Genomic DNA, 23146 nt, shown 5'->3' with positions numbered 1-23146 from the left:
TCTTTTATAGTGGGTGACATAGTGAGGCACTAGTAAGCATTATTGCCTTGTGACATCCTAATATAGTCATTGTCTTTGTTAAGTTGTCCTCTTTTAGTTTTCCTCATGGTAATCCTGTCCTCCTACATTCCAAAGACGTGTATTAAGTTTAATAGTAATCTTGGAACTGTCACTGTGTAAGTGAGTGATTCTTTGGACTCTGCCATTGCATTTTAAATAGCATTATCCGTACATACAGTATGAAACTGTCATTGACTGAATATTCAAGACTAATAACTAAACCCTTAGACCTGAGAACTAGTGCCACCAACTGTCGCTGGATTTTGAATTTCCATACTGGTGGACCCCATAGCATCCCTTCCTCAGCAAAGATCCACAGACACCATCCCCACCTCCAGGTAGTTGGTTAATCCCCCATTATACTACTTGTTTGACTATAAGTGTGTTTCTGCACAGTTTTGCCGTTGATGTAATATTATCATTTTTTTTGTTCTAGCTTCATAAAACTCATCTCAGTGATATTGATTATCCTGATATTATGGAACTGGAATTTTCACTCTCCCCCTTGTGAATGCTTTCTACTCTATTGCCCAAACCAGTGTTAAACAACTGATTGCTGCTGCTTCTCCCGCTGTGTAAAAATATTCATTACGTGAGGAATTCATGCTGTGTGTATAATAGTATTTAAAGAGTAATTAATAAAGGGACAATTACTTTTTAGGTTTGTTTTTATGACTAATATTATTATTAAACTAATTAAACTAATTTTAACTATTTCTATGTGTTTTGGTGTTATTGGAGCAGAAACAGGGACATTTTTGGGGCCAGGGAATGTTTATACGTTTCTTCTAATTAAATAAGTGGCAATAATGTATTCATGCTACGAAAATCAACCTTACTAAAGGATTTTCAGGAATGGAGTGGCTTTACAGGGCACCAAAAATCTATAGGAGTAGGAGTAGTAGTAATGTGTAAAATTACAAAAGCAATATACTTAAAGCAACATGCTTAAAGGTACAAAGCAGCAGATTCTGCACAGTGATGCCTTGACACTGGCTTTGTGCGAGCCACTTTTGAAATCTCTTCTGTAACCCCACTGTTAAAAAAGTCTGGTCTTGACGCTGACTGTCTTAAAAACTTTTGGCCTATTTTTCACTTACCTTTTCTGTCAAAGGTTCTTGAGCATGTTGTGGCTTCCCAACTACCAATTACTTAACTTCTAATAAACTGATGGAACCCTTTCAGTCTGGTTTCAGAGCGCAGCACAGCTTTGAAACTGCTCCGCTTTTCATTACTAATGATTAACTTATGACAGCAGACTCTGGGCACACCAACATATTAATTCTGTTAGAACTCAGTGCAGCATTTGACACTGTCAAACATGACATTATACTGTCCAAAATTGAGAACATTCTGGGTATCTCTGGCACTGCCCTCCAGGGGCTTAAGTCCTGTCTGACTAATAGGCAAGAGTTTGTTAGTCTTGGCAACAGCAGATCCAGCTTAGCGCCAGTCACACAAGGGTTTCCTCTGGGCTCTGTCCTTGACCTTCTCATCGTCTGTATTTTTATGCATCCCCTTGGCCATATTATGCATAGTTTTGGACTGGGTTGTCACTTTTATGTAGATGATACTCAACTTTATTTCAATGTTAAAAGTGAAATTTCATCAGAGCTTTCTCAGCTCACAACTTGCCACAGCGAAATTTAAATCTGGAGGGAGCAGAACTCTTTAAAATTAAATTGCAACAGAACTGAACTCCTGAAAATTGGCACTAAAGTGCAACTTGAGAAAATGAGCTCCTTTTCAATCACTCTTGGTAACAATCCCATCAGACCTTCTTCTAATGCAAGGAATCTCATAATGCAAGGTGTCATTTTTGATTCCTCTCTTTCTTATTCCACCCACATACAGGTGCATCTCAATAAATTAGAATATTATTGAAAGTTAAGAATTCAAAAAGTGAAACTCATATATTATAGATTCATTACACACAGAGTGATATCTTTCAAGTGTTTATTTCTTTTCATTTTGCTGATTATGGGTTATAGCTAATGAAAATTCAAAATTCAGTATCTCGGAAAATTGTGAAAAAGTTCAATATTGTAGGTGTCCTGAGCCTTTAAATGGTCTCTCAGTCTGATTCAGTTGGCCACACAATCATGGGAGAGACTACTGACTTGACAGTTCTCCAGAAGAAAGTCATTGACTCCCTCCACAAGGGTAAGCCACAAAAGGTCATTTCTAAAGAAGCTGGCTGTTCACAGAGTAATGTATCCAAGCATATTAATGGAAAGTTGAGTGGAAGGAAAAAATGTGGCAGAAAAAGTTGCACAAACAATAACAAACAAAAGATAACTTCAGCCTTGAGAGGATTGTGAAGCATAGCCCATTCAAGAATTTGGGGCAGATTCACAAGGAGTGGACTACGGCTGGAGTCAGTGCTTCAAGAGACACCACACACAGACATATCCAGGACATGGGCTACAGCTGTCGCATTCCTTGTGTCAAGCCACTCCTGAACCAGAGACATCAGATGCATCTTACCTGGGCTAAGGAGAAAACAGATTGGACTGTTGCTCAGTGGTCCAAAATCCTCTTTTCAGATGAAAGTAAATTTTGTATTTCATCCAGAGATCAAGGTCCTAGAATCTGGAGGAAGGTTGGAGAGGAACAGAATCCAAGTTGCTTGAGGTCCTGTATAAAATTTCCACAGTCAGCGATGATTTGGAGAGCCATGTCATCTGCTGGTGTTGGTCCACTGTGTTTTATCAAGTCCAAAGTCAGCACAGCCATCTACCAGGAAAGTTTAGAGCACTTCATGCTCCCCTTTGTTGACAAGCTTTACGGAGATGCTGAATTCATATTCCAGCAAGAATTGGCACCTGTCCACACTACCATAAGCACCAAAACCCGGTTTAATGACCATGGTATCACTGTGCTTGATTGGCCAGCAAACTTGCCTGATCTAAACCCCAAAGAGAATCTTTAGGGTATTTTCAAGAGGAAGATGAGAGACACCAGACCCAACAATGCACAAGAGCTGAAGGCCATGATCAAAACATCCTGGGCTTCCATAACACCTCACCTCCATGCCACGCTGCATTGATGCAGTAATTCATGCAAAAGGAGCCCCGGCCAAGTATTGAGCGCGTACATGAACATACTTTTCAGTTGGCCAAGATTTCTGTATTAAAATCATTTTTTTATTGGTCTTACGTAATATTCTAATTTTCTGAGATACTGAATTTTGAGTTTTCATTACCTGCAAACCACAATCAGCAAAATGAAAAGAAATATAACTCTGTGTGTAATGAATCTATACATGAGTTTCACTTTTTGAATTGAATTGCTGAAACACATTTTCGATGATATTCTAATTTATTGTTAATGCACCTGTAAACTACATTAAGAAACTTTCTTACTTTCACGTCATTCCTGTTCTTTTCTAATGCTGAGAAACTAGTCCATGCTTTTATCAAATCCCCACATCCTGCTTCTCCTCCACTGGCTCCCTTACAGGATTGAATATAAAATTACTTCTACAAATAACCTACACAGCTTTAAAGGATCTTACACCAGACAACATCAGTGTCCTTCTCCATCAGTATGCTCCTGTTTGCCCACTAAGGTCCTCTGATTCTGGCAATCTTGTTGTGTCCAACACTAATCTGCACTCAGTGGGTGACAGGACCTTCAGCTCTACATCGGCCAGACTTTGGAATGACCTCCCAAAATTAATTACAGTAATCCCTCGCTATATCGCGCTTCGCCTTTCGCAGCTTCACTCCATCGCGGATTTTATATGTAAGCATATTTAAATAAATATCGCGGATTTTTTGCTGGTTCGTGGATTTCTGAGGACAATGGGTTTTTTAATTTCTGGTACATGCTTCCTCAGTTGGTTTGCCCAGTTGATTTCATACAAGGGACGCTATTGGCAGATGGCTGAGAAGCTACCCAGCTTACTTTTCTCTCTCTCTTACGCTGACTTTCTCTGATCCTGACGTAGGGGGATTGAGCAGGGGGGCTGTTCGCACACCTAGACGATACGGATGCTCGTCTACAAATGCTGAAAGATTATCTTCACGTTGCTATCTTTTGTGCAGCTGCTTCCTGAAACGACATGCTGCACGGTGCTTTGCATACTTAAAAGCTCGAAGGGCACGTATTGATTTTTGATTGAAAAACAAACTCTGTCTCTCTCTATCTCTCTCTATCTCTCTCTCTCTGTTCCTGACGGAGGGGGTGTGAGCTGCCGCCTTCAACAGCTTTGTGCCGCGGTGCTTCGCATACTTAAAAGCCAAACAGCCCTATTGATTTGTTTGCTTTTCTCTATCTCTGTGACATGATCTGCTCCTGATGCGCACTCCTTTGAAGAGGAAGATATGTTTGCATTCTTTTAATTGTGAGATGGAACTGTCATCTCTGTCTTGTCATGGAGCACAGTTTAAACTTTTGAAAAAGAGACAAATGTTTGTTTGCAGTGTTTGAATAACGTTCCTGTCTCTCTACAACCTCCTGTGTTTCTGCGCAAATCTGTGACCCAAGCATGACAATATAAAAATAACCATATAAACATATGGTTTCTACTTCGCGGATTTTCTTATTTCGCGGGTGGCTCTGGAACGCAACCCCCGTGATGGAGGAGGGATTACTGTACATCAGCTGATTCCATTCAATCTTTTAAAAAAAAAACAACTTAAAACTCATCTCTTCAGGAAGGCTTTTAAGTTAAGCTAATGTTCTGCCCCTTCTTTCATTTTACCTCTCTGTCCAGATGCTCAGGATAATTTGTGTGTGTGTGTCTTATATCACGAATTATGTTATTTCTTTAGTCTTTTCTTCTAGTGTTAAATTTAGTAATTTTATTCTATTTAATGCTTTGTATATCCTGTATTTATCTGTTTTAGTGTTCTATGCAGAAAATATTTGTATCCAATGTTATATATACCCGGCTGTTCTTTCCGAGACTCTGTGAAGCACCTTGAGCATGGGAAAGGTACAATATAAATAAAATGTATTATTATTATTAGAGTGATGTATTAGTCCATCCCCATTTAAGAGAATGAATGTAATGAAAATGCATAGTAATGGAGACGACTTCTCTAGCTCAATGAATATTACACTTCAAAACACCATAACAATGTAAATGCTACCTTTGAATTTGAAACATATATGGTAACTAGCCAACCCGTGGTGAAGCATATGCTGCATAATTATGTATTGATGGGTGAACACTTCCTGAAAGACACAGTTGTCCAAATGGGGTGGGTTTGAAGATACGACTGTAAGTGAATTAAAAGATGGAACTCTGGAGAGAGCAACATATTATTGTCCGTGACTGAAAACTGGAGGACTGCTGCTGCCTCCCCACCTCCCAGAGCGAGGGACGGGGCTGGAGGGCGGAACGGGGTGAGAGGGGAAGGACGCCCAGTGAGGACTCCCTTTCCGCCCCCTCTGCCTCTCCAGAGAGAGGGCGGGGAAGCGATCCTGAGAGGTTTTGGGTCCTAACTGTCTAACGACGGGTCGGCACAACCGGTAACGATCCTTCCGCAGGTTCACCTACGGAAACCTTGTTAGGAAATTTACATCTTCTAGATAGGCAAGTTCGATCGTCTGACGCCCATTCTGCCCCCTCCGCCATTCTAGTCTGCCGATTTCTTAGTCATCTCTTAGTCATCGTTCAGTACGCACTGCCTGCTCATGTGCCCGCCCCCAACTCCTCACCTGAATTGCTTTTGTCTGTGCTACAGTTCACATGCACCTGTGAGCCACGTTCGGGCCGGGTGAGGTTTCCCGTGTTGAGTCAAATTAAGGCAAAAGCTCCAAACCTGGTGGTGCCCTTCCATCAATTCCTTTGAGTTTCAGCTTTGCAACCATACTCCCTCCGCAACCCAAAGACTTTGGTTACTCGGTTGGCTGCCCGGCAGGTCATGGGAATAACGCCACCGGATCACCAGTCGGCATCGTGTATGGTCGGAACTACGACGGTATGTGATCTTCTTCGAATCTCCGACTTTCGTTCGTGATTAATGAAAACATTCTTGGCAAATGCTTTCGCTCTCGTGCCATGGTTGGCTGCTTAGTGAATTGTTGGTGGGCGTGGCTGTCTTGCATGCGTCTTGCTTGCCATGGACATAGTGAATTATATATATGGATAATCTAATTAGCTCTTTATTCCATGACCTTCTATACCTAAGTTAACTTTGGACAGTTAATAAGCAAAAAATAAACTGTTACTTTGCATTTGAAACATATTTACATCTAATCAGTTCTAGTCTAATTATCAAATCATTTAATTTACTGAAAGTTTTACAGTGTGGGATATGGCCTGCCTTTCCTCCCGGCCAATACCCCCAGGCTGCCAGATGTAGCCCTCCCTGCAGCATGGAGGTGCCCCGAATGCCAGCAGGGAATTATGGACATTGGAGTTTTCGTCCACAACCCTGCTGGATACCACAGGGACCCCTAGAAGGCGCTGCAGGGAGGAGCAGCGAGACTTTCACATACAACCTGGAAGTGCGTCATAATCACATGAACAAAAAGACTGACGTACTTCCGAGATGAAAAGAAGACTTTTTGATCTGATCCATTCATGGACTATATAAAGCACTATGGGAGATTCCAGAGTTGAGCTGAGCTGGGTGGAAGGGTGGCAACACGTCTGGGAGTGGTGGAGTGTTATTGATTAGTGTATTGTGTATTGATTTATGAGTATTGTTTAGAGGAGGGTGCTTTGTGCACTGTTTATTAATTAATAAAGTGAACTATTGGACTTTTACCTGGTGTCTGGCATATAGTCTGAGGGTTCAAGGGTGCGAGAGTGCCCCCTATCTGTCGCAACAGGTAAACCTGTTGTATACAGTATTATTATTTTTTATTGTATTTTACTTTTTCCCAGAACTAACCTACAACTTTTACATTTTGGAACACACCTGAACCTGCAAGCAAAAAAAAAAAAAATCATACAATTCAGCTTCTATTTAACCAACCTGGTGCTGGAAAAATGGTTTATCTAGATATGTTTATAATGTGTGAGCAAACCTTTTTTTGTCTTAACTACATGAGAACATATTTGCTGTTTATACCATGTCGACATGAAAATAAACTGGCACTTTATCTATACTTGCTCCAGCTAATGATAATCACACCTCTTGAAGTGTTCTTCAATGGCATTCACCACAAAAGTCCTCATAATAATAATGTGAAGAGGTCATGTACTCTACAGTTTATGTGTTGTACTTTTTTTTTTTTAACTATCCTATTTATCTATTTCCTCTAATTAGGATTTTGTTGCTATGGATTTGAAACTTTCCATATAATAGGAGGGAATGATAGATTCATAATATTTTGGTAATTACTTTACCCACTGTTTGACAAATAGAGATGTGCTATTATTGTTTATCTCTCTAGTAAAAACTTAAGTTATTTTAATTTAGATTAAAATAAATCAAATATTTTAGGATGAAGAGAAATGTTCAAGGGTATGTTTACTTGCTAATATAAAGACTTTAATGTACAATGGAATTATGTGATTGTTTGGAATCCCCTAACTAAGTAAATAGGACATGGAAACAAAAGAAGACGTACACAACTTTTCCCAATATACAGTAGTGAGAAATTATTTCCCCCACCATGTTTTTTTAAAGTATTTCAAAAGAAAAAGAAAAACTGTCTTTGCCATTTGGGCTTTCATTATTGATTTAGACTTGTCAGTTGTATGCAACACTAACCTTTTGAGTTATCAAACCCCCTAAAAACAATTTGTTTTAAGAACACACTTGCAGTTTTTACAGCACAATGGGCAGAGTAACACTGCCATCCAATGATTCTGTCTAATATTTCTTTATGATTTTAAATTATGATTCTCTCCAACTTAAAAGAATCCAATGTATTTCTTTAATTCAAAGTTAAACATATACTGTGATTGTAGGCATTACTGATTTTATAGAATGAAAATATTTTCTTTTTATTATATCCTAGCTGTGTTGTCCGGCTTTGCTCAGAAAATTTCATAAGAGAAGGGGCCTCAGTTGTAGTGCCATTAGTTAACTTGATGCATTCCTGTGTTAGATTAGTTTGGCTTTTGTTGAAGATTATTGCACACACATGCACAAGAAACTATTCTTCGTGATTGAAATGGGTAACCAGTAGGAATAATGTGAAATCTGATTAAATGTTATTATAATTATTGGTTGTTTATGATTTTTGTATTTGTTTGTTCACTCATGTATTTCTTTTGGTGCTTTTCATCAGTTGTATTCATTGCCACCCCTAGCCAAACTGGAGCCCCAAGCAGAATCTTCTTCTTATGCTCAGACTCCCCAATTCAGGGATCAACATTAGGATTTTTTATAACAGCTGAAATTTGATGAGTAAATATATAAATAAATACCAAATAAACGAGGATGCACTTATAACTTTTTAATATCAAATAAAAATGACTTTTTTAAAGTAATCATGGTTTCTTCAGTCTGTTTGTTGCATATCATAACAGCTCATTTTCTGGAGGTAAAGTTGTCTATTAGATTAGCACATGACAGTTTCTGTGGCAGGTCTCAATTGATGCTGATATTAATCAAGCTGCTTTTATGTGTTCTTGTGCCATGTATGACCTCAAGTATGGCTGGATGAGCTTAATTTTTAAAAACCTTCATTTAGCAGATGCAGCTGTAATTAGGAGGGCTGCTGCAATCCGGAGGGCAATCCATAGATTTGGATAAAGCTCCTCCAAGCGATTATCATGGAGAAATAACAACATCTCCACAGCATTTGTTTGTGGTGTCATCATGGAAGGTTCTTTATCTCTTGTTTATATACTGCTAGATTTGTTTCCATTATAAATGAAGGCCTATCTAGTAATATAATAACAGTGGTCCAGGATATCAATGTGCTGTTACTCTTTGTTGATTGATATAGCCAACAGCATCACTTAAGACATGTGATACAGCAACAACAAAAACAACATTCTACAACTACTACTATTAATATATAAAACACTAGTACATGCGACTACTACTACTAATAATAATAAATAAAATACCACTACTATTTCTACTAAAAATAAAATAAAAATTACTAATACTTCTAGTAACATGCTTAATAAACTTACTGAATACAGTCAATGCAGGGTCATAATGAAGCTGAATATTAAGGTATTTAAAAAGAGAACATGTAAATATATCACCTACACTTACGATTTTATCTACTATAAACTTCATTTTGTCTATCCAATGACAACAGATAGCAATAAGGCATTAACTAAATCAGTAAAGTGAGCTACCAATAAAATTATCCAACAAGTGAAGTTAATCTGGGCTAATTACTCTTTTTGGATGTCAAAGCTGCACGTGTGGTGCTTTTCCACAATTCATGCAATAACTAACTACCAAGCAAGACAGCCTGTGTGTTGGTGAAATTTACAAATGTGTCCTCAAAGCAACAACACTCAGATCACTTCATACAGTATATCCACTAACATTAGTAGCCTTTAACAATGTGTATGAGTCCTGAAGTTTATATGGCGGTAATAGATAATCCACGAACATGTGTCATGTGAACTATAATGTCAGATAATATCTGTTAAACACTCTGTATTAGAACTATTACACATACATAATACTAATGTAACTCTAGTAAACGACTAGCTTTAGCGTTCTGGCAATTGATGTAATTTTAGCTACCTTACTGGAAGTTAGACAAATTTAGATTTCTAAACATATTTGCAAGTGCAGAATGTGTTGGTTCTTCATGCTTTTTTTTTCTTTTCTGTGCACCTGAAACAGCAATAACACCATTAGACAGGTCCCCTCCCCTTATCAGATCACGTTTCCCACGTGCAGGGTGTGATGTGTGAATAGGAAGGGGTGGTTCTAGTTGTGGTCCCTCTTTAAAGTCAGGAGATGAGAATGTATACTGTGATGTGTGAGTCCCTGTCTTGAACCCCAAAATACGACGCTGAGTTTCAGTACTTTAGCAAAACCAACTTTATTCAGCTTGAAACAGGAACAGCATGGTTATTTATTGTAACTGGAACTACAACTCTCCTATAAACAGACACAGCAATCAGGCAGGGTTGTGGCCAGGTTACTGGCCAGGTAATACTGTTCCCTGCATTTATAATGTTCCTTACATCATCCATCGATGGCAGGTGCTCATAGGGTGACCGCGATCTTTTTGGATTTGTTTTCGGAGCGAACTGCCACAGCGGTAGGAGCACATTGTTGCCCCAACAACCGACAGGCTATCTTCCATAGACACGGCGATCGCACTTTGGGATGCTCTTCGGCATGTCATCCCATTGGTGAGAGCCCCAAAAGAGTTTAGAAATGTTCCAATACGTAAAGAATTTTGTAAAATGGGGTTTGCGCATGTAACTGTAAACTACTTCAGAGGGCAGGGATATGGGTAGGGCTCCCAATCATCCATAAATATACTGACAGTCCACAAACAATATGTACAATTGAAGCCTGTTTTTAATTCTGAAAATATGTTTTACTGCTCGTAAAAAAGCTTCTGTTAAAGACAGTGACACTACAAATCAATCTCCATAGGTGATCAACCACGGAAAGTCACACACCATCACTATTTCTTCTACTTCTTACCTTCCTTTTAACTTTTAATGAACCAACACCAAAGTTCACAAGCACAGCTTCTGGCACCCACATTCAAGCATTAAAGCACTATTGCTAATGTTTTCCTTGACCTTTACTGACCTTTCTCCTTCCATTTGACACCTCAGTTTCCATACTAAGCGGGATGCTGACTGTTTTTTTCCTGTTCAGGACACTGCCCCTTCTTCACTCGGCTGTCCATAGTCAAGTAGTGCTGTTCACGTGGCCTGTCAATTGCTTCTGCTTCACCCATCATTTGCATTAAGTCCCCTTTCAGTTTATGACAGTCAATGAACGTTAGCAGAACCACATTTTTTACCCCGAAATATTGATAGGAAGGAAAGAAGCCTTTATTGCCATAGTACCAGTGCAATGAAATTATAATACAGTGGAACCTCGGTTCACGACCATAATTCGTTCCAACCCTCTGGTCATAAATCGATTTGGTTGTGAACCGAAGCAATTTCCCACATAGTATTGTATGTAAATACAATTAATCCATTCCAGACTGTACGAACTGTATGTAAATATATATTTTTTTAAGATTTTTAAGCACAAATATAGTTAATTACACCATAGCATGCACAGTGTAATAGTAAACTAATGTAAAAACATTGAATAACACTGACACAAACACCCAGGCTCCCTGCTCAGCTGCACTCCCACTCTCGCGCTCTCTCTCTCTCTCTCTCTCTCAGCAGCACACGAGTCCACCTCCCCCTTCTCCTCTCAGCTGCACGAGCAGGCTCTCTCTCTCTCTCTCAGCAGCACGGGAAACTGGCTTGTTCATATACTGAGTGTGTGGTCGTGAACCGAGGCAAAAGTTTGGCGAAATTTTTGGTCGTAAACCGAGTTGTACGTGTATCGAGACGTTCGTGAACCGAGGTTCCACTGTACAATGAATATTTTACAATGTATAATAATACATTATAATACATTGTATAATATTATACAATGATATATATGGCCAAACATTTGGGTCAAGACATAGTCTACAGTCTTCCCCTGATCAGATGAGGAAACCATGCAAATTTTGGCACAGACTGGTCCAACAGTGTGGATTTGTGTGCCAGATAAATAATAATAGATGACATGGGTTGGCTGGCATCCTGGCCATGATGAATGGTTCCTTACTTTGCCGGGAGACATTTTTAACAGAAGGATGTGGGTAAATGGGCATGGCTAGTGGTACCTTTCTCAGTCTCAGTCGGGAGGCCATTATAATGGACGGACAGAGGCAAACTACTTGCCAGGGCTGTGTGTCCCCCAGAATGGGTGGTGACATTCCTTTGGTGTGCCTCCCATTTGGACATACACAAGGCTGCATGAGAGTTGTAGTTTTCTGGGGGAGCTTCTACCTGACCCAGAAATGCTTCCTCGATACAATGTGACATCATTGAAAGTACTCTTAGATCCAGTATAAAAGAGGCTGCTCTGCTTCACCTAGTGAGTGAGAGTTGGGAGAGGAGTCGGATGAAGCTAACCTGGTTGGAGTGGATGAGAAGAGAATTGTGCTGTTAGTGTATTTGATTGTGCAGAGGAAGGAACATATGGAAGATATCTGTGAAGGTAAATTCACTTACAATGTATCTGGGACTGTATCTGTGAAGTTGTGTTAAAGTTTGGTGCTTTGAGACACCCCCAGGGTGAAAAATCTGAAAATTAGTTGTTGCTGAGCAGGTGTATAGGTAGGTTAAATTAATCCATTCAATGTCATGTCCTCCTCCTTCAGTTTAGGGTTATTTGAAGATGGAGTCTATTCTACCAGCACTAGACGCAAGTTAGTACCCAGTCATGGAATAGGAATCAGCCTACTGAAGATCAAATTAGCATACAAAATCACTTACCTATTCATACTGGGTCAGTTTACACTAACCATACAGATTTTATTTAGGATCTTGAACTAAACTGACTAGCTGAATATATTCACAAAATTCAGTGATCTTGATATCTCAAAACAATTTCCTGATGACTCCTATTTATAATATCTTCACTAATGTGTGCTAATGATGCAACATCACCATACAATCAATGCATGATATAAATTTTTCTGGCAAGAGACCTTTTTTAGTGTGCCACGAGTGAATGTAAAGTGTATAAGCATGTAGACATTGATGGTGTTGTACAAAAGAGGTCAGCATTGGTGGAGTTTTAATGGAAGTTTTAATGTAAGCCCTTTTGACAGATGCATATACTTTGAATTAAATCAGACTTTAGCATGCAGTCAAAGTTTACAGTTGCACTCCGGTTGGTCATTTAATTTTACTTGGCAACATTACTTTTACATTGTCTCCTATGCTACTCAGTTTGAAGATTAGTATTATTATTCTTGCTGGATTATTATCAATCAGTTTCCATGGCTCTACACTTGTGATGAGCAAATTAGGCTAGTTTAGATTCACATAAAGTTTTGTGAATTTGATACTAAACGTTTGTACCGCTTAGCTATTAGCTAAACAAAGAAGCTTTATTGACTGAATGGTCTCCTAATGTTTGTCTAATTTCTTATATTCTTATGTACAGTGGGTATAGAAAAGAACACCCCCCCCCCTTTGAAATATTCCCATTTTTTTTGCTTTACAGCCTTAAATGAAAACACACAAACCATTATTTTTTCCAGCTGTACTTACTCAATGCAATCTATAACATCCAAGTGAAAAATATCACAGCTACAGTTCAGAAGAATTTTAAAAAATCAAAACAAGAAATACTGAGATTAATAAAGGATCACCCCCCTCCTAAACTCAATCAGGTGTAAGTAAGCACCATTTCCATTGCAGACCATGGTTACTGGCTTTCTTCCACTTGTGTAATCAGTGTGATTAGTGAAGCTGTTCCTGGAGCATTCATTCCCTTGCTTGGTAGTGAAACTCACAGCAAACAACTGACTTTGGGTGACAAGCCACTTTCAAAAGAGCTCAGGGATAGAGAGGTGGACAGACATAAGGCAGCAGTTGGATACAAAAAAATCTCAAAGGCTTTATCAATCCCAAGGAGCACAGTAAAATCCATAATAAAGAAGTGGCAAGTATTTGGTACTACTAGGACCCTCAATGGATTCAGCCGTCCTTCCAAACTGGATGGAAGAGCGAGGAGGAAACTGGTAAGAGAGGCTACCAAGAGGCCAATGGCCACTTTGAAGGAGTTACAGGATTTTATGGCAAAGAGTGGTCATTGTGTGCATGTGACAACAATTTCACAAGCACTCCACAATTGTGGCTTGTTCGGGAGGGTCGCATGAAAAAGCCACTTCTCAAGAAAAGCCACATTAAGTCTCATTTGAGCTTTGCCACAATGCACCTTGAAGATTCTGATGCCAAATGGAAAAAGGTCTTATGATCAGATGAGACCAAAATCAAACTCTTTGGCCACACAGCAAAATTGACCACACAGTGGCTGAAGAAGAAAAAAGTGAATGTCTTTGTGTGGCCCAGTCAGAGCCCAGGACCTAAATCCTATTGAAAATCTGTGAAAAGATTTGAAGATAGCAGTTCACCAACACTCACCATCCAATTTGACCAAACTTGAACAGTTCTGTAAAGAAGATTGGGGGGCAAATATTACTCAATTTAATTGTGCAAAGCTGATAGAGAAGTATCCCAACAGACTCAAGGCTGTCATTAAAGCAAGAGGTGGTTCAACAAAATATTGACACTGGGGGGTGATCCTTTATTAATCTCAGTATGTCTTGTTTTTGATTTTTTACAATTCTTCTGAACTGTAGCGGTGACATCTTTCACTTGATTGTTAAAGGTTGCATTGAGTAAGCAAAGCTGAGAAGAAATATTGGTTTGTGTGTTTTCTTTTAAGGCTGTAAAGCAAAAAAAATGGGAATATTTCGAAGGGGGTGATTCTTTTTTGGGTGGCACGGTGGCGCAGTGGGTAGCGCTGCTGCCTCGCAGTTAGGAGACCCGGGATTGCTTCCCGGGTCTTCCCTGTGTAGAGTTTGCATGTTTTCCCCGTGTCTGCGTAAGTGTACTCCGGTTTTCTCCCACAGTCCAAAGACATGCAGGTCAGGTGCATTGGCGATTCTAAATTGTGCTTGGTGTGTGTGTGTGCATGCCCTGTGGTGGGCTGGCGCCCTGCCCAGGTTTTATTTCCTGCCTTGCGCCCTGTGTTGGCTGGGATTGGCTCCAGCAGACCCCCGTAATCCTGTAGTTAGGATATAGTGGGTTGATGAATGGATGGATGGATGGGTGATTCTTTTCTATACCCACTGTAAATTCGTTTCACATACAGTTTCACAATTACGAAATACTAAATTCATTAAAAGTGTTAGATTTTGTGGGCGAGATTATTACATTAAACAGACGCTGAAGGTTTGAAGTGCCTTTAATGAATTACAGTCTGGTCTTGTGATAGTACAGAAAGAAGCAGATGGCAATATATAAAAACATCTCAATTAATCTTTCCTTTAAAAATCCTAGGGCGTGGTGGGAAAAGGACCTTTCAGTTAACATCTCAGAAAAATAACTTAGTGGGTTATTGACATTCTGTATTATTTAAAATTGGAAAAAATCTAATTCTCGCTTAGAGGTTCTGTCCAATACAAAAAACTGAATAAGCATTAATTAAGGGAGAAAAGGATGTTTTCCCTTTTCTTTCTATTTATTTATTTATTTATTTTCTATGCTTTGGCTTTCCTCTCTTTCTCTCAGGTGAGAGTTGAATTCTTCTTTTGTTTAATTAGGTTTTATAAGTTATTTGGTGTGTAAACTCTGCAAATTATTTTTTGCTTTCTTGAAATAAACTAGCTACAATAAAATAAAATTAAATAAGAAGTTATTAGTCTCTACACAGTAATCAGTGACCACCCTAACTTCTGTAGGGGAGTAACTCTGAAACATGACCTTTTTCTAGCTTAAACTTTCTTCTACCCTAATGAAAATTTTTTGCTATAGGAAAAATGGTTGACCGAGCAGCCTGACACCAATAGAGAACCACTAGACCTTGAGCGAAATGTTAGGGTGTCAACCAGATTACCCCATTTACCCCATCAATAAGGTCTTCAACTTTTATAATGTTTCTTAATTAGGTTTGTCCAGCTTGTTTGTCATTGGACTTCCTTTCCATAGGTGGGTCATCTTCCAAGTGAGATGCCACCTTTCAGGATCTCCCCCTTTCTATATCTCCTGAACTGGAAAAGGTGGGGCTAGTTGTCCTGTCTTGGCTGTGGGTGGAAAAAGAGACAAGGTAGTTAACGATTGCATCCCCTTGGTGTTCCCCAGTGGCAGAATTACTTTTGAGGAACTGGGAAGGTGACCCTCTGACACAGATGCAGGACAACATAAAATATACATACTGTATATTAGCTAAAAAACTATGAAAATAATAGTCTTTATTCCAAAATAAATGCATCTCGTTAAACATCATTTCCTTCAGCAAAATATTGTTTTAGTCTGTGCAATATTTGATTTTTTGTCTATGGTGTTTGTTTTTTTTTTTCAAACCAGAAGGTGGCAATGTTGGTTTTAGTTTATCAGTAGTTTGATGGTGGTGTGGTTTGATTTCAGTCCATTTCCACACTGCAGTTAAAAAGATCCATTTACATTCTTGAGTTTTGTTTAAAGTGAAAAAAATACAAGAACAAATTCATTCTTTAACATTACAGTTTGAAAAATGTTAGAAATTGGAGTAGCCAGTGGCTAGAGGATATGCATTGCCTGCAGTCTTTAAGGAAGCAAATGCAATTCAGCATAATAATGTTAAAATTGGTATTCATTCTCCAAAAATCTTTGAACTCACTATGTCTTCCAGTTATTATGGCTATAGTCGCTATAGTCAAGACTTGTACTAGTTTATTGTGCAAAAAATAAATTAATTAATTAATAAGGCATTTCAGTATTAAATAACAGACAGCAACGATAAAACTGAATAAAGTGCTAGAAAGTGGAACATTGCCAGAACTTAAACAATAATGCCATTCACTTCTGTTTTTTTCAGTATTGCTCCAAAGGAAAATTTATGTTTCCATGGAACTTTCTAATGAACGACTAATTAAATAGCTTCAGAACTTTACCATACCATAGCATCACATTTAATTTTCCTTTAGGTCTTAATAACATAAAGGCAGGAATCAGAAAAGTGTTCCTGACAGGGACAGCATAAGTTTAAAGAAGTCCTGGAAAATTGGAATCTTGGTCCTGGAATTGAAGATCACCGGCAAAGAGAAATGCATTGAAGCAGGTAATCGACAACCCAGTTTGTGGAAGGACACAGTGACTGAAGGTTCAATTTCTACCTATTTTTTCTTATTGCTTTTATTGGAACAGGCTATTTAATTACTCTGGTTTGTTCCTGTGCCTTTTTAAAATGAGAAATTATCATTGCGCATTTTACTTTCCTAAAAACATCAGTAACATGCTCTATGAATAAGAGTGAATTAGCACCAGTCTTTCCAAATACTTTATTCATGTATGTGCACATTGTATAGGATTAACAGATTAGCTGTAATCCACCTTGTTAGATGCATTTCACTGTTAAGAAGAAAAGAAGCAGCCATCATTTTAACAAGACAGTCAACTAAAATTAAAAACAAAAAAAGACATTGTGAACAATTGATCAATTTCAGCGCACGTAGAAGTGTTTTTATTTGTTCTTTTATATAATTACAACAAAGTAATCGCACAGATAAAAAAATGGTCACAATCAACATTTAAAACCTCACGCTTACCTTGTGCAGACAGCCAATTGACACCAACAAGTCCATCACATCAGAGTTCAGTTCAATTAAAACGCCAAAAATTAATAAGATACTTGAGCAGGAGGCTAGCTGGTAGATATCTGATAATTACATGAAAACTCTGCACTGTTCCATGCAAAGATATTACATTCTTTGGATAAAATAACACAACGTTTTTCTATATTGTTAAGAACATCACAATTCTTCTAGCTAAACAAAATGACCTGCCATGTTAACAGTCTAGTACAAGAAATCACTGTCAGTGTATGGCTAGATTGTGTAATCCAATCCATTGTTATTCCGAACCTGACATGAAAACGATTAGAACAGAGGTTCCCAGGTTTTTTTTGGTTTGTGACCCCATTTTGAAATCTGAGCTTTTTCACAACCCCAGCTGTTTGAAATATTGACATTCACTGCCTACAGTATTCAATACATTGTTTAATGTTTTTTTTTCTAATTTTAAATATTTTCTCTTGGCCCCATTAACAAATCAAGTGACCCCAAGGAAGGGAAATGATAGATTAGAAATTACTATAAATCCAACACTCCCCAACATTTTCTGACAGGTAAACAATTATCTTCCCACAAAATAGTCTTAATTTAGGTCAGTCCCAAAGTAGGACCCAACAAAGCCAGAACTAAATGGCACTGTTCACATTTAGTCCATTATTTTTCTCATTCAACCCTTGATAAAAGGTATGAAGGAATATGCCCTGCACTAATTTTTTATCTTAACTGAATTCAGCTCAATGTTGCTCTGATGTGAGCAGAACACAGTGCCGAAGGTCCATTTTTTGATATACAAATTGTTAGGTGTTTCCCTATCTAGTTTTGTCGTATTGCTCAGTTCCTGAAACAGTGTGCTGCTTTTATCTCTAATGTGTAGCCTAAAAAATAATTTGAGTTCATCTAATGTGAGATCATCTTGACTTCATGAGAACATTTTTAAAGATACCTGGTTTAACTACTTGTACAGACTTAACAACTGCTCCTTATCCTCCCCAATTTTTGCCGTGTCCATGGGCCTCATGTATAAATGGTGCATACTCACAAAATTATTGCATACGCCTATTCTACACTCACATCAAGATGTATAAAAACTAAACTTGGCATAAGGCTACGCACATTTTTGTGGCATCCTCAGACAATGTGTACAACTACACACATTTCTGCTCAGTTCTGTAAACGGGTGAAACCCAGTATCAAAGCAATGTTACTGTAATTGAAGTACTATACTTAAAGGAGTACCCTACCCAAAAATGATATTTTGCATTAATGTTTATTACCCCATGGACTTTATAGTGATGACTGAGAAAAATTTTTAATCTCATGTTTTCCTTCAGAAACGAGGTAAGAAAATTTATGGTTCAACAATTGTGGTAGGAGACAAATGCAGTACAACAGCAAACAACATCAAAAAGTCCATGAAAAAATCTCACATTACTCATCACGTACAATCTACATGCAAAGCCACCCAGTTGCTTGCTCAAAATGTCCAAAACATGTATTTCCACTTAAATATTTTTAAATAAACTACTTCTAGAAAGCACTCTCATAGACAAAGAAGGATCGTGTGTGTGCGCACATACAAATGAACGTTTAACCTGCCCCCTACTTCATTGGTGAAGAATCTGTCTTTAATGCAAATACACAATATTGTGCGAATGACATCTTTCGTATTGACGTTCTAATGTGGAGTTTTCTTGAGATAACAGATAATATTTTAGCAAAAAATGTACACATGTGTTGACCATACAAAAGGACATTGGGCATATGGATTATGCAATGCAAATGACATGAAATTTTTTCATTGATGTTTCATGGGTATTTTGATATTGTTTGCTGTTGTACTGCATTGGTTCCCTGTTGCGAATCATAAACTTTCTTATATTTCTTGACCATCCCTATAAAGCACATGGAGTAAGTAACATTTGAGAAAAATATTGTTTTTGGCTGGAGTACTCATTTAAGTAGTGTAGGAATATGTTGTACTTACACCACAAATTGGGATAGACAGGTGTGTGAGAAGTACAAAGGAGGAGAAACCAAGAAAGAGATGTGAAGCTGGAAGTAAATGCATTATAACAATTTGCATTCTATTGTTTGATTAAATCTTTAATTATTTGGGACACTTGGTCTTTTCATTCTACCTCCAGTCAGCCTAACAGGGACACATATATATAGCAGGTCAACCTGTTTTCTGTGCCACAAGAACAAATATTTCCTCAAAATCAGACATTATATTCGTAGCCTTATCAGGACCAGGTTTTGCTTCAAATTTTTGTATAACAAAACCTTGCTTTTGCAAAGCACTCTTCACAAAATTCTGGTCAATATACAAGCAGGAGTATTTGTACTTCCCTAATGTATAAAAGGTCTCCTTCAGCATACCAATAATTATCAGAGTTCCTCCTGGTTTCAGAAGAGTCGCAATATTCCCAAGTGCATTCTGGTATGCCTCCTGATCTTTACAAGCAGATTCCAGGCACAGAGATGTCAGCAGACAGTCTGCAGGCTCCAAAACGATGGGGTGAAACGGGTTGATTTGAGTGACATCACATTTTAGAACTTGCTTGATCACACTGCGTGTCTTCTCTTCTCTTTCTTCTATGGTACTTCTGTAAAAGGAAACAATTTCACTCTGTTTTGAAATGTTTTTACGAAAATATAAAATGTACCCATCCATCTACTTTGCAAACCACTACTGATATGGGTGTTAAGGCAGGCATCTCTAGGTATAGTAATTGATTGCATTACTCAAGCATAAATGTTATATGTTACTAAAAACAAACGAGGAAAACTGCATTTTAAACATGTTAAAGGCATTTTATAAAATACTTCCTAAATCAAAACCAATTACAATAATGCATTTAAGAGAAAACCAGCCCCGGACAGTGTGCAAGTCTTTTGGACTCTCTCACTTGTGCATTCACATTCACACTGTATCGCTATTCAACCAAACAACCTATCCTTGGAAAGAAGGAGGAACTCAGAGTCCCCAGTAAACTACACAAAAAGAACATAACTACTAAATTTCTGATTTTCTTTTTGTAATTATAACACTATTATAATCTCATTTTAGTTATCTCAGGCTCAAGAAACAAACTGTTTTGAACACAGTCTGTCTTATGTGGCTGCTGATTTTGTACTTAATGCCTAAAACAGGCACAAAGATGTAAAGAAAAAAAATATTAAGGTTAGCTCAATTACATTTTTTCTGTTACTTTAACTGTGGAAAACAGAGAATATGCCCACATCATTCAAGTGGCATCCAGTGGTGCAAAGTACATTATCAAATCTGCTCCTGCACACAACATTTGGATTGTTTATGGGCATTAAAGGAAGGCAGTCTGAACTGTGCCACATGTCTTGTTGTTTTCAAGTGTCATATTCATTTGAAGGATGCAGTTGGGTCGCCTTGAACAGAAACCTCTTATATAAAAACATTTATTTTGTTTTATCAGTTTTCCTCTTTATTTATTTTAAACTGTTTTGCTCTGAAATTTTACCAGATCTTTTAAAATGAATGTATCTACAATAATCATAAAAATCATAAAAAATATTAAAAAGCCTCATACAGTACAAAAGTATATGTAAAACCCAATATACTTAGATTCAGTTTGAAATTAGTTTACAGTATATTTATTTGGCTAATTTGACAACCTTTTAAGCGAATGATGTTTGAGAGGAGTGAGCATAAGACAAACTCATTGGGTGTGTTTTTTGTTAGTTATCAAAGGATTCACCTATGAGATTTTCAGAAATCCTAGGCTGTAACAACTGATTTCTGGGAGATTAGCCACTGTGCCCTCCGTCATTTATAAACTGGCTGGTGTGATGGATTTCCCAGCTTGATCTTCTGAGTACTACTGGAAAATATTGTATGCTGAACTACAAAGTTTTGCATGGCAGCATATTGTAAGCAGGAGTTCATGTCAGGAAGTTTTAATAAAGTTTATTGATTATTTAAGGGAGGAAGGAGGAGGAATTGGTAGAAAAAAAAGAAGTGCTCTTGGGTAGCTCAGTGCCCTATCTTCACAGTTGTGTTATAAAATAAATAAAAATACGTTTGGCAAGTAGTCCACAAACTGTGTGTCTTTCCACACATCGAAGACTCAGTTTGCTACGCTACCGAGGTCACCTACAAGCCAAGAAGAACCAATGCCAAATTCTGGTAAGGAGAATAGCGGACTCTCTTCACCTGCTCTTATAATATGTTTGCAACTTAGAGGAAATACTGCATGTAAGGAAGAATAAGGAAGAATATATTTGACAATACCACTACTATTACAACAGCAGAAGACTTCACCCATCCTCCTTTTGCATCATAGTGGCCTGGTTATGTCTTGATACCATACATCTTGTGTTCAACAAATGGATAATTAGGTGTAACAGTTCATGTCTGAAAACTGCCTCTCACACCCCTTCAAATTAAATGGGAAAAACTAATGACAAAGAAAAAGGAAACTGTTGGAAAGTCACACTAATCCAAAATAGCAGTGAAAGTAAGAAGATGTAAAGTTATGAAGATTCATACCTTTTGCCTTCAATGTCACAGATAAACTTTGAGACATGACTCCAATCGTGGGCTCCACTTTCTCTCCTGAGCCACTTTTCAATTTCTTTTCTATTACACTCAACATAGTCAGACATTATAATTTCTTGAAAATATTCAGAAGCAATAAGAGCATTGTGTAAAGTAGGACCACTTCCAATGTCAATAAGCAGTTTACCTGTGATGTGACCTGTCAAAAACAGTAAAATTGAAAAAGATGAGTCAATGTGGAATAATCTCCAGAAACACAGCACACACTTTAAAATTAGTGGCTCTGCAAAATTAATAAAAAATGTATTCATCTAATCATTCATTTCTTGAAACTGAATCTATTTAAGGGCACACTCATCTTCACTCGGTCATCTCAAAGCTGGCCTTAATAATTCTTTACATTTTTATAGCACTTTTTCTCACTACTCAAAGCGCTCTCCACACAGGGAGGACCCGGGAAGCGAACCCACAATCTCCTTACTGCAAAGCAGCAGCACTACCACTGTGCCACCTTAACCTGCATATGTTTAGGATCTAGGAGAAAGAATATATCTATCTGAAGACAAATCCCATGCATGTAATGGAACAAAGCGTATAATTCAAACAGACCATGAGAAGGCCACAATTTGAACCCAGTAAGCTAGAGCTGCGAGAGAGTATGGCAAACCACTGCACTACGCATGTGTCAGATTTACATAACTGTAGAAATGTAGGTAATCTTAGTAAAATATTTAACATTTCTTTATTGCTAATATAAAGTAGGTATAATTTCAAAACAGGGCACTCTTGGTGTACAGTTCAGGTTTTCTCCTGGTGCTCAGCTTTTTACATCTCAATGAAATGCAGGCAAGGCTAATGGTGACTCTAAATTAACTCAGTGTGTGTGTGTGTGTGTGTGTGTGTGTATATGAATGTATATCATTTTAGGAATGCTTCCTGCCTTGCCCCTAGTTTTCCCGAATTACTGAATAATCCAGGATGGTTTATATGCTGAATTTATTGTAATGATGTGTATTTTTTTCTGAAACTGAAGTAATTAATGACAGTTAATTGTTAAAACATGGGCATCCTTGCACCACCTTGTAAACTCTTTAAGAAAATGATGCTGCCCTATTGCCAAGGAAAAAAATTCAGAGTAAAATTTTGATTTCCATGTTTTTTATACATTCTAACAAGGTAGTCGTGCCCGTCAAGGACGGGCTGCAGGCGACTTTTATCAGTGTTGCAGGGTAAAAGTCATTAAGTGCAAAATTATTTGTACCATGTTTAAATTTAGTAATAAAATGTTTTTTGTGCCAC

The 23146-nt window shown here is 37.9% G+C and overlaps 1 protein-coding gene across 4 annotated transcripts in view; it reads right to left on the bottom strand.

Annotated features, from left to right (window-relative positions):
- The window catches only part of zgc:64002 (uncharacterized protein LOC393330 homolog), a 134255-nt gene that overhangs the window by 95162 nt on the left and 15947 nt on the right, over positions 1-23146 (bottom strand). For 2 of the 4 annotated variants that reach the window (XM_051931884.1, XM_051931883.1), the window contains exons 2-3: positions 21839-22046; positions 17178-19919 (exon numbers count right to left, since the gene is read on the bottom strand). The exons of the other annotated variants lie outside the window; for them this stretch is intronic. In XM_051931884.1, coding sequence (XP_051787844.1) covers positions 19490-19919; positions 21839-22046 — 638 coding nt within the window. In that variant the 3' untranslated portion in view covers positions 17178-19489. Of the gene's footprint in view, positions 1-17177; positions 19920-21838; positions 22047-23146 lie in introns of those variants that run through there. 4 annotated transcript variants of the gene reach the window in all.

This window comes from Erpetoichthys calabaricus, chromosome 9, assembly GCF_900747795.2.
Source record: "Erpetoichthys calabaricus chromosome 9, fErpCal1.3, whole genome shotgun sequence".
NCBI classification, from domain to species: domain Eukaryota; kingdom Metazoa; phylum Chordata; class Cladistia; order Polypteriformes; family Polypteridae; genus Erpetoichthys; species Erpetoichthys calabaricus.
This window is presented reverse-complemented; position numbering and strand designations above follow the sequence as displayed.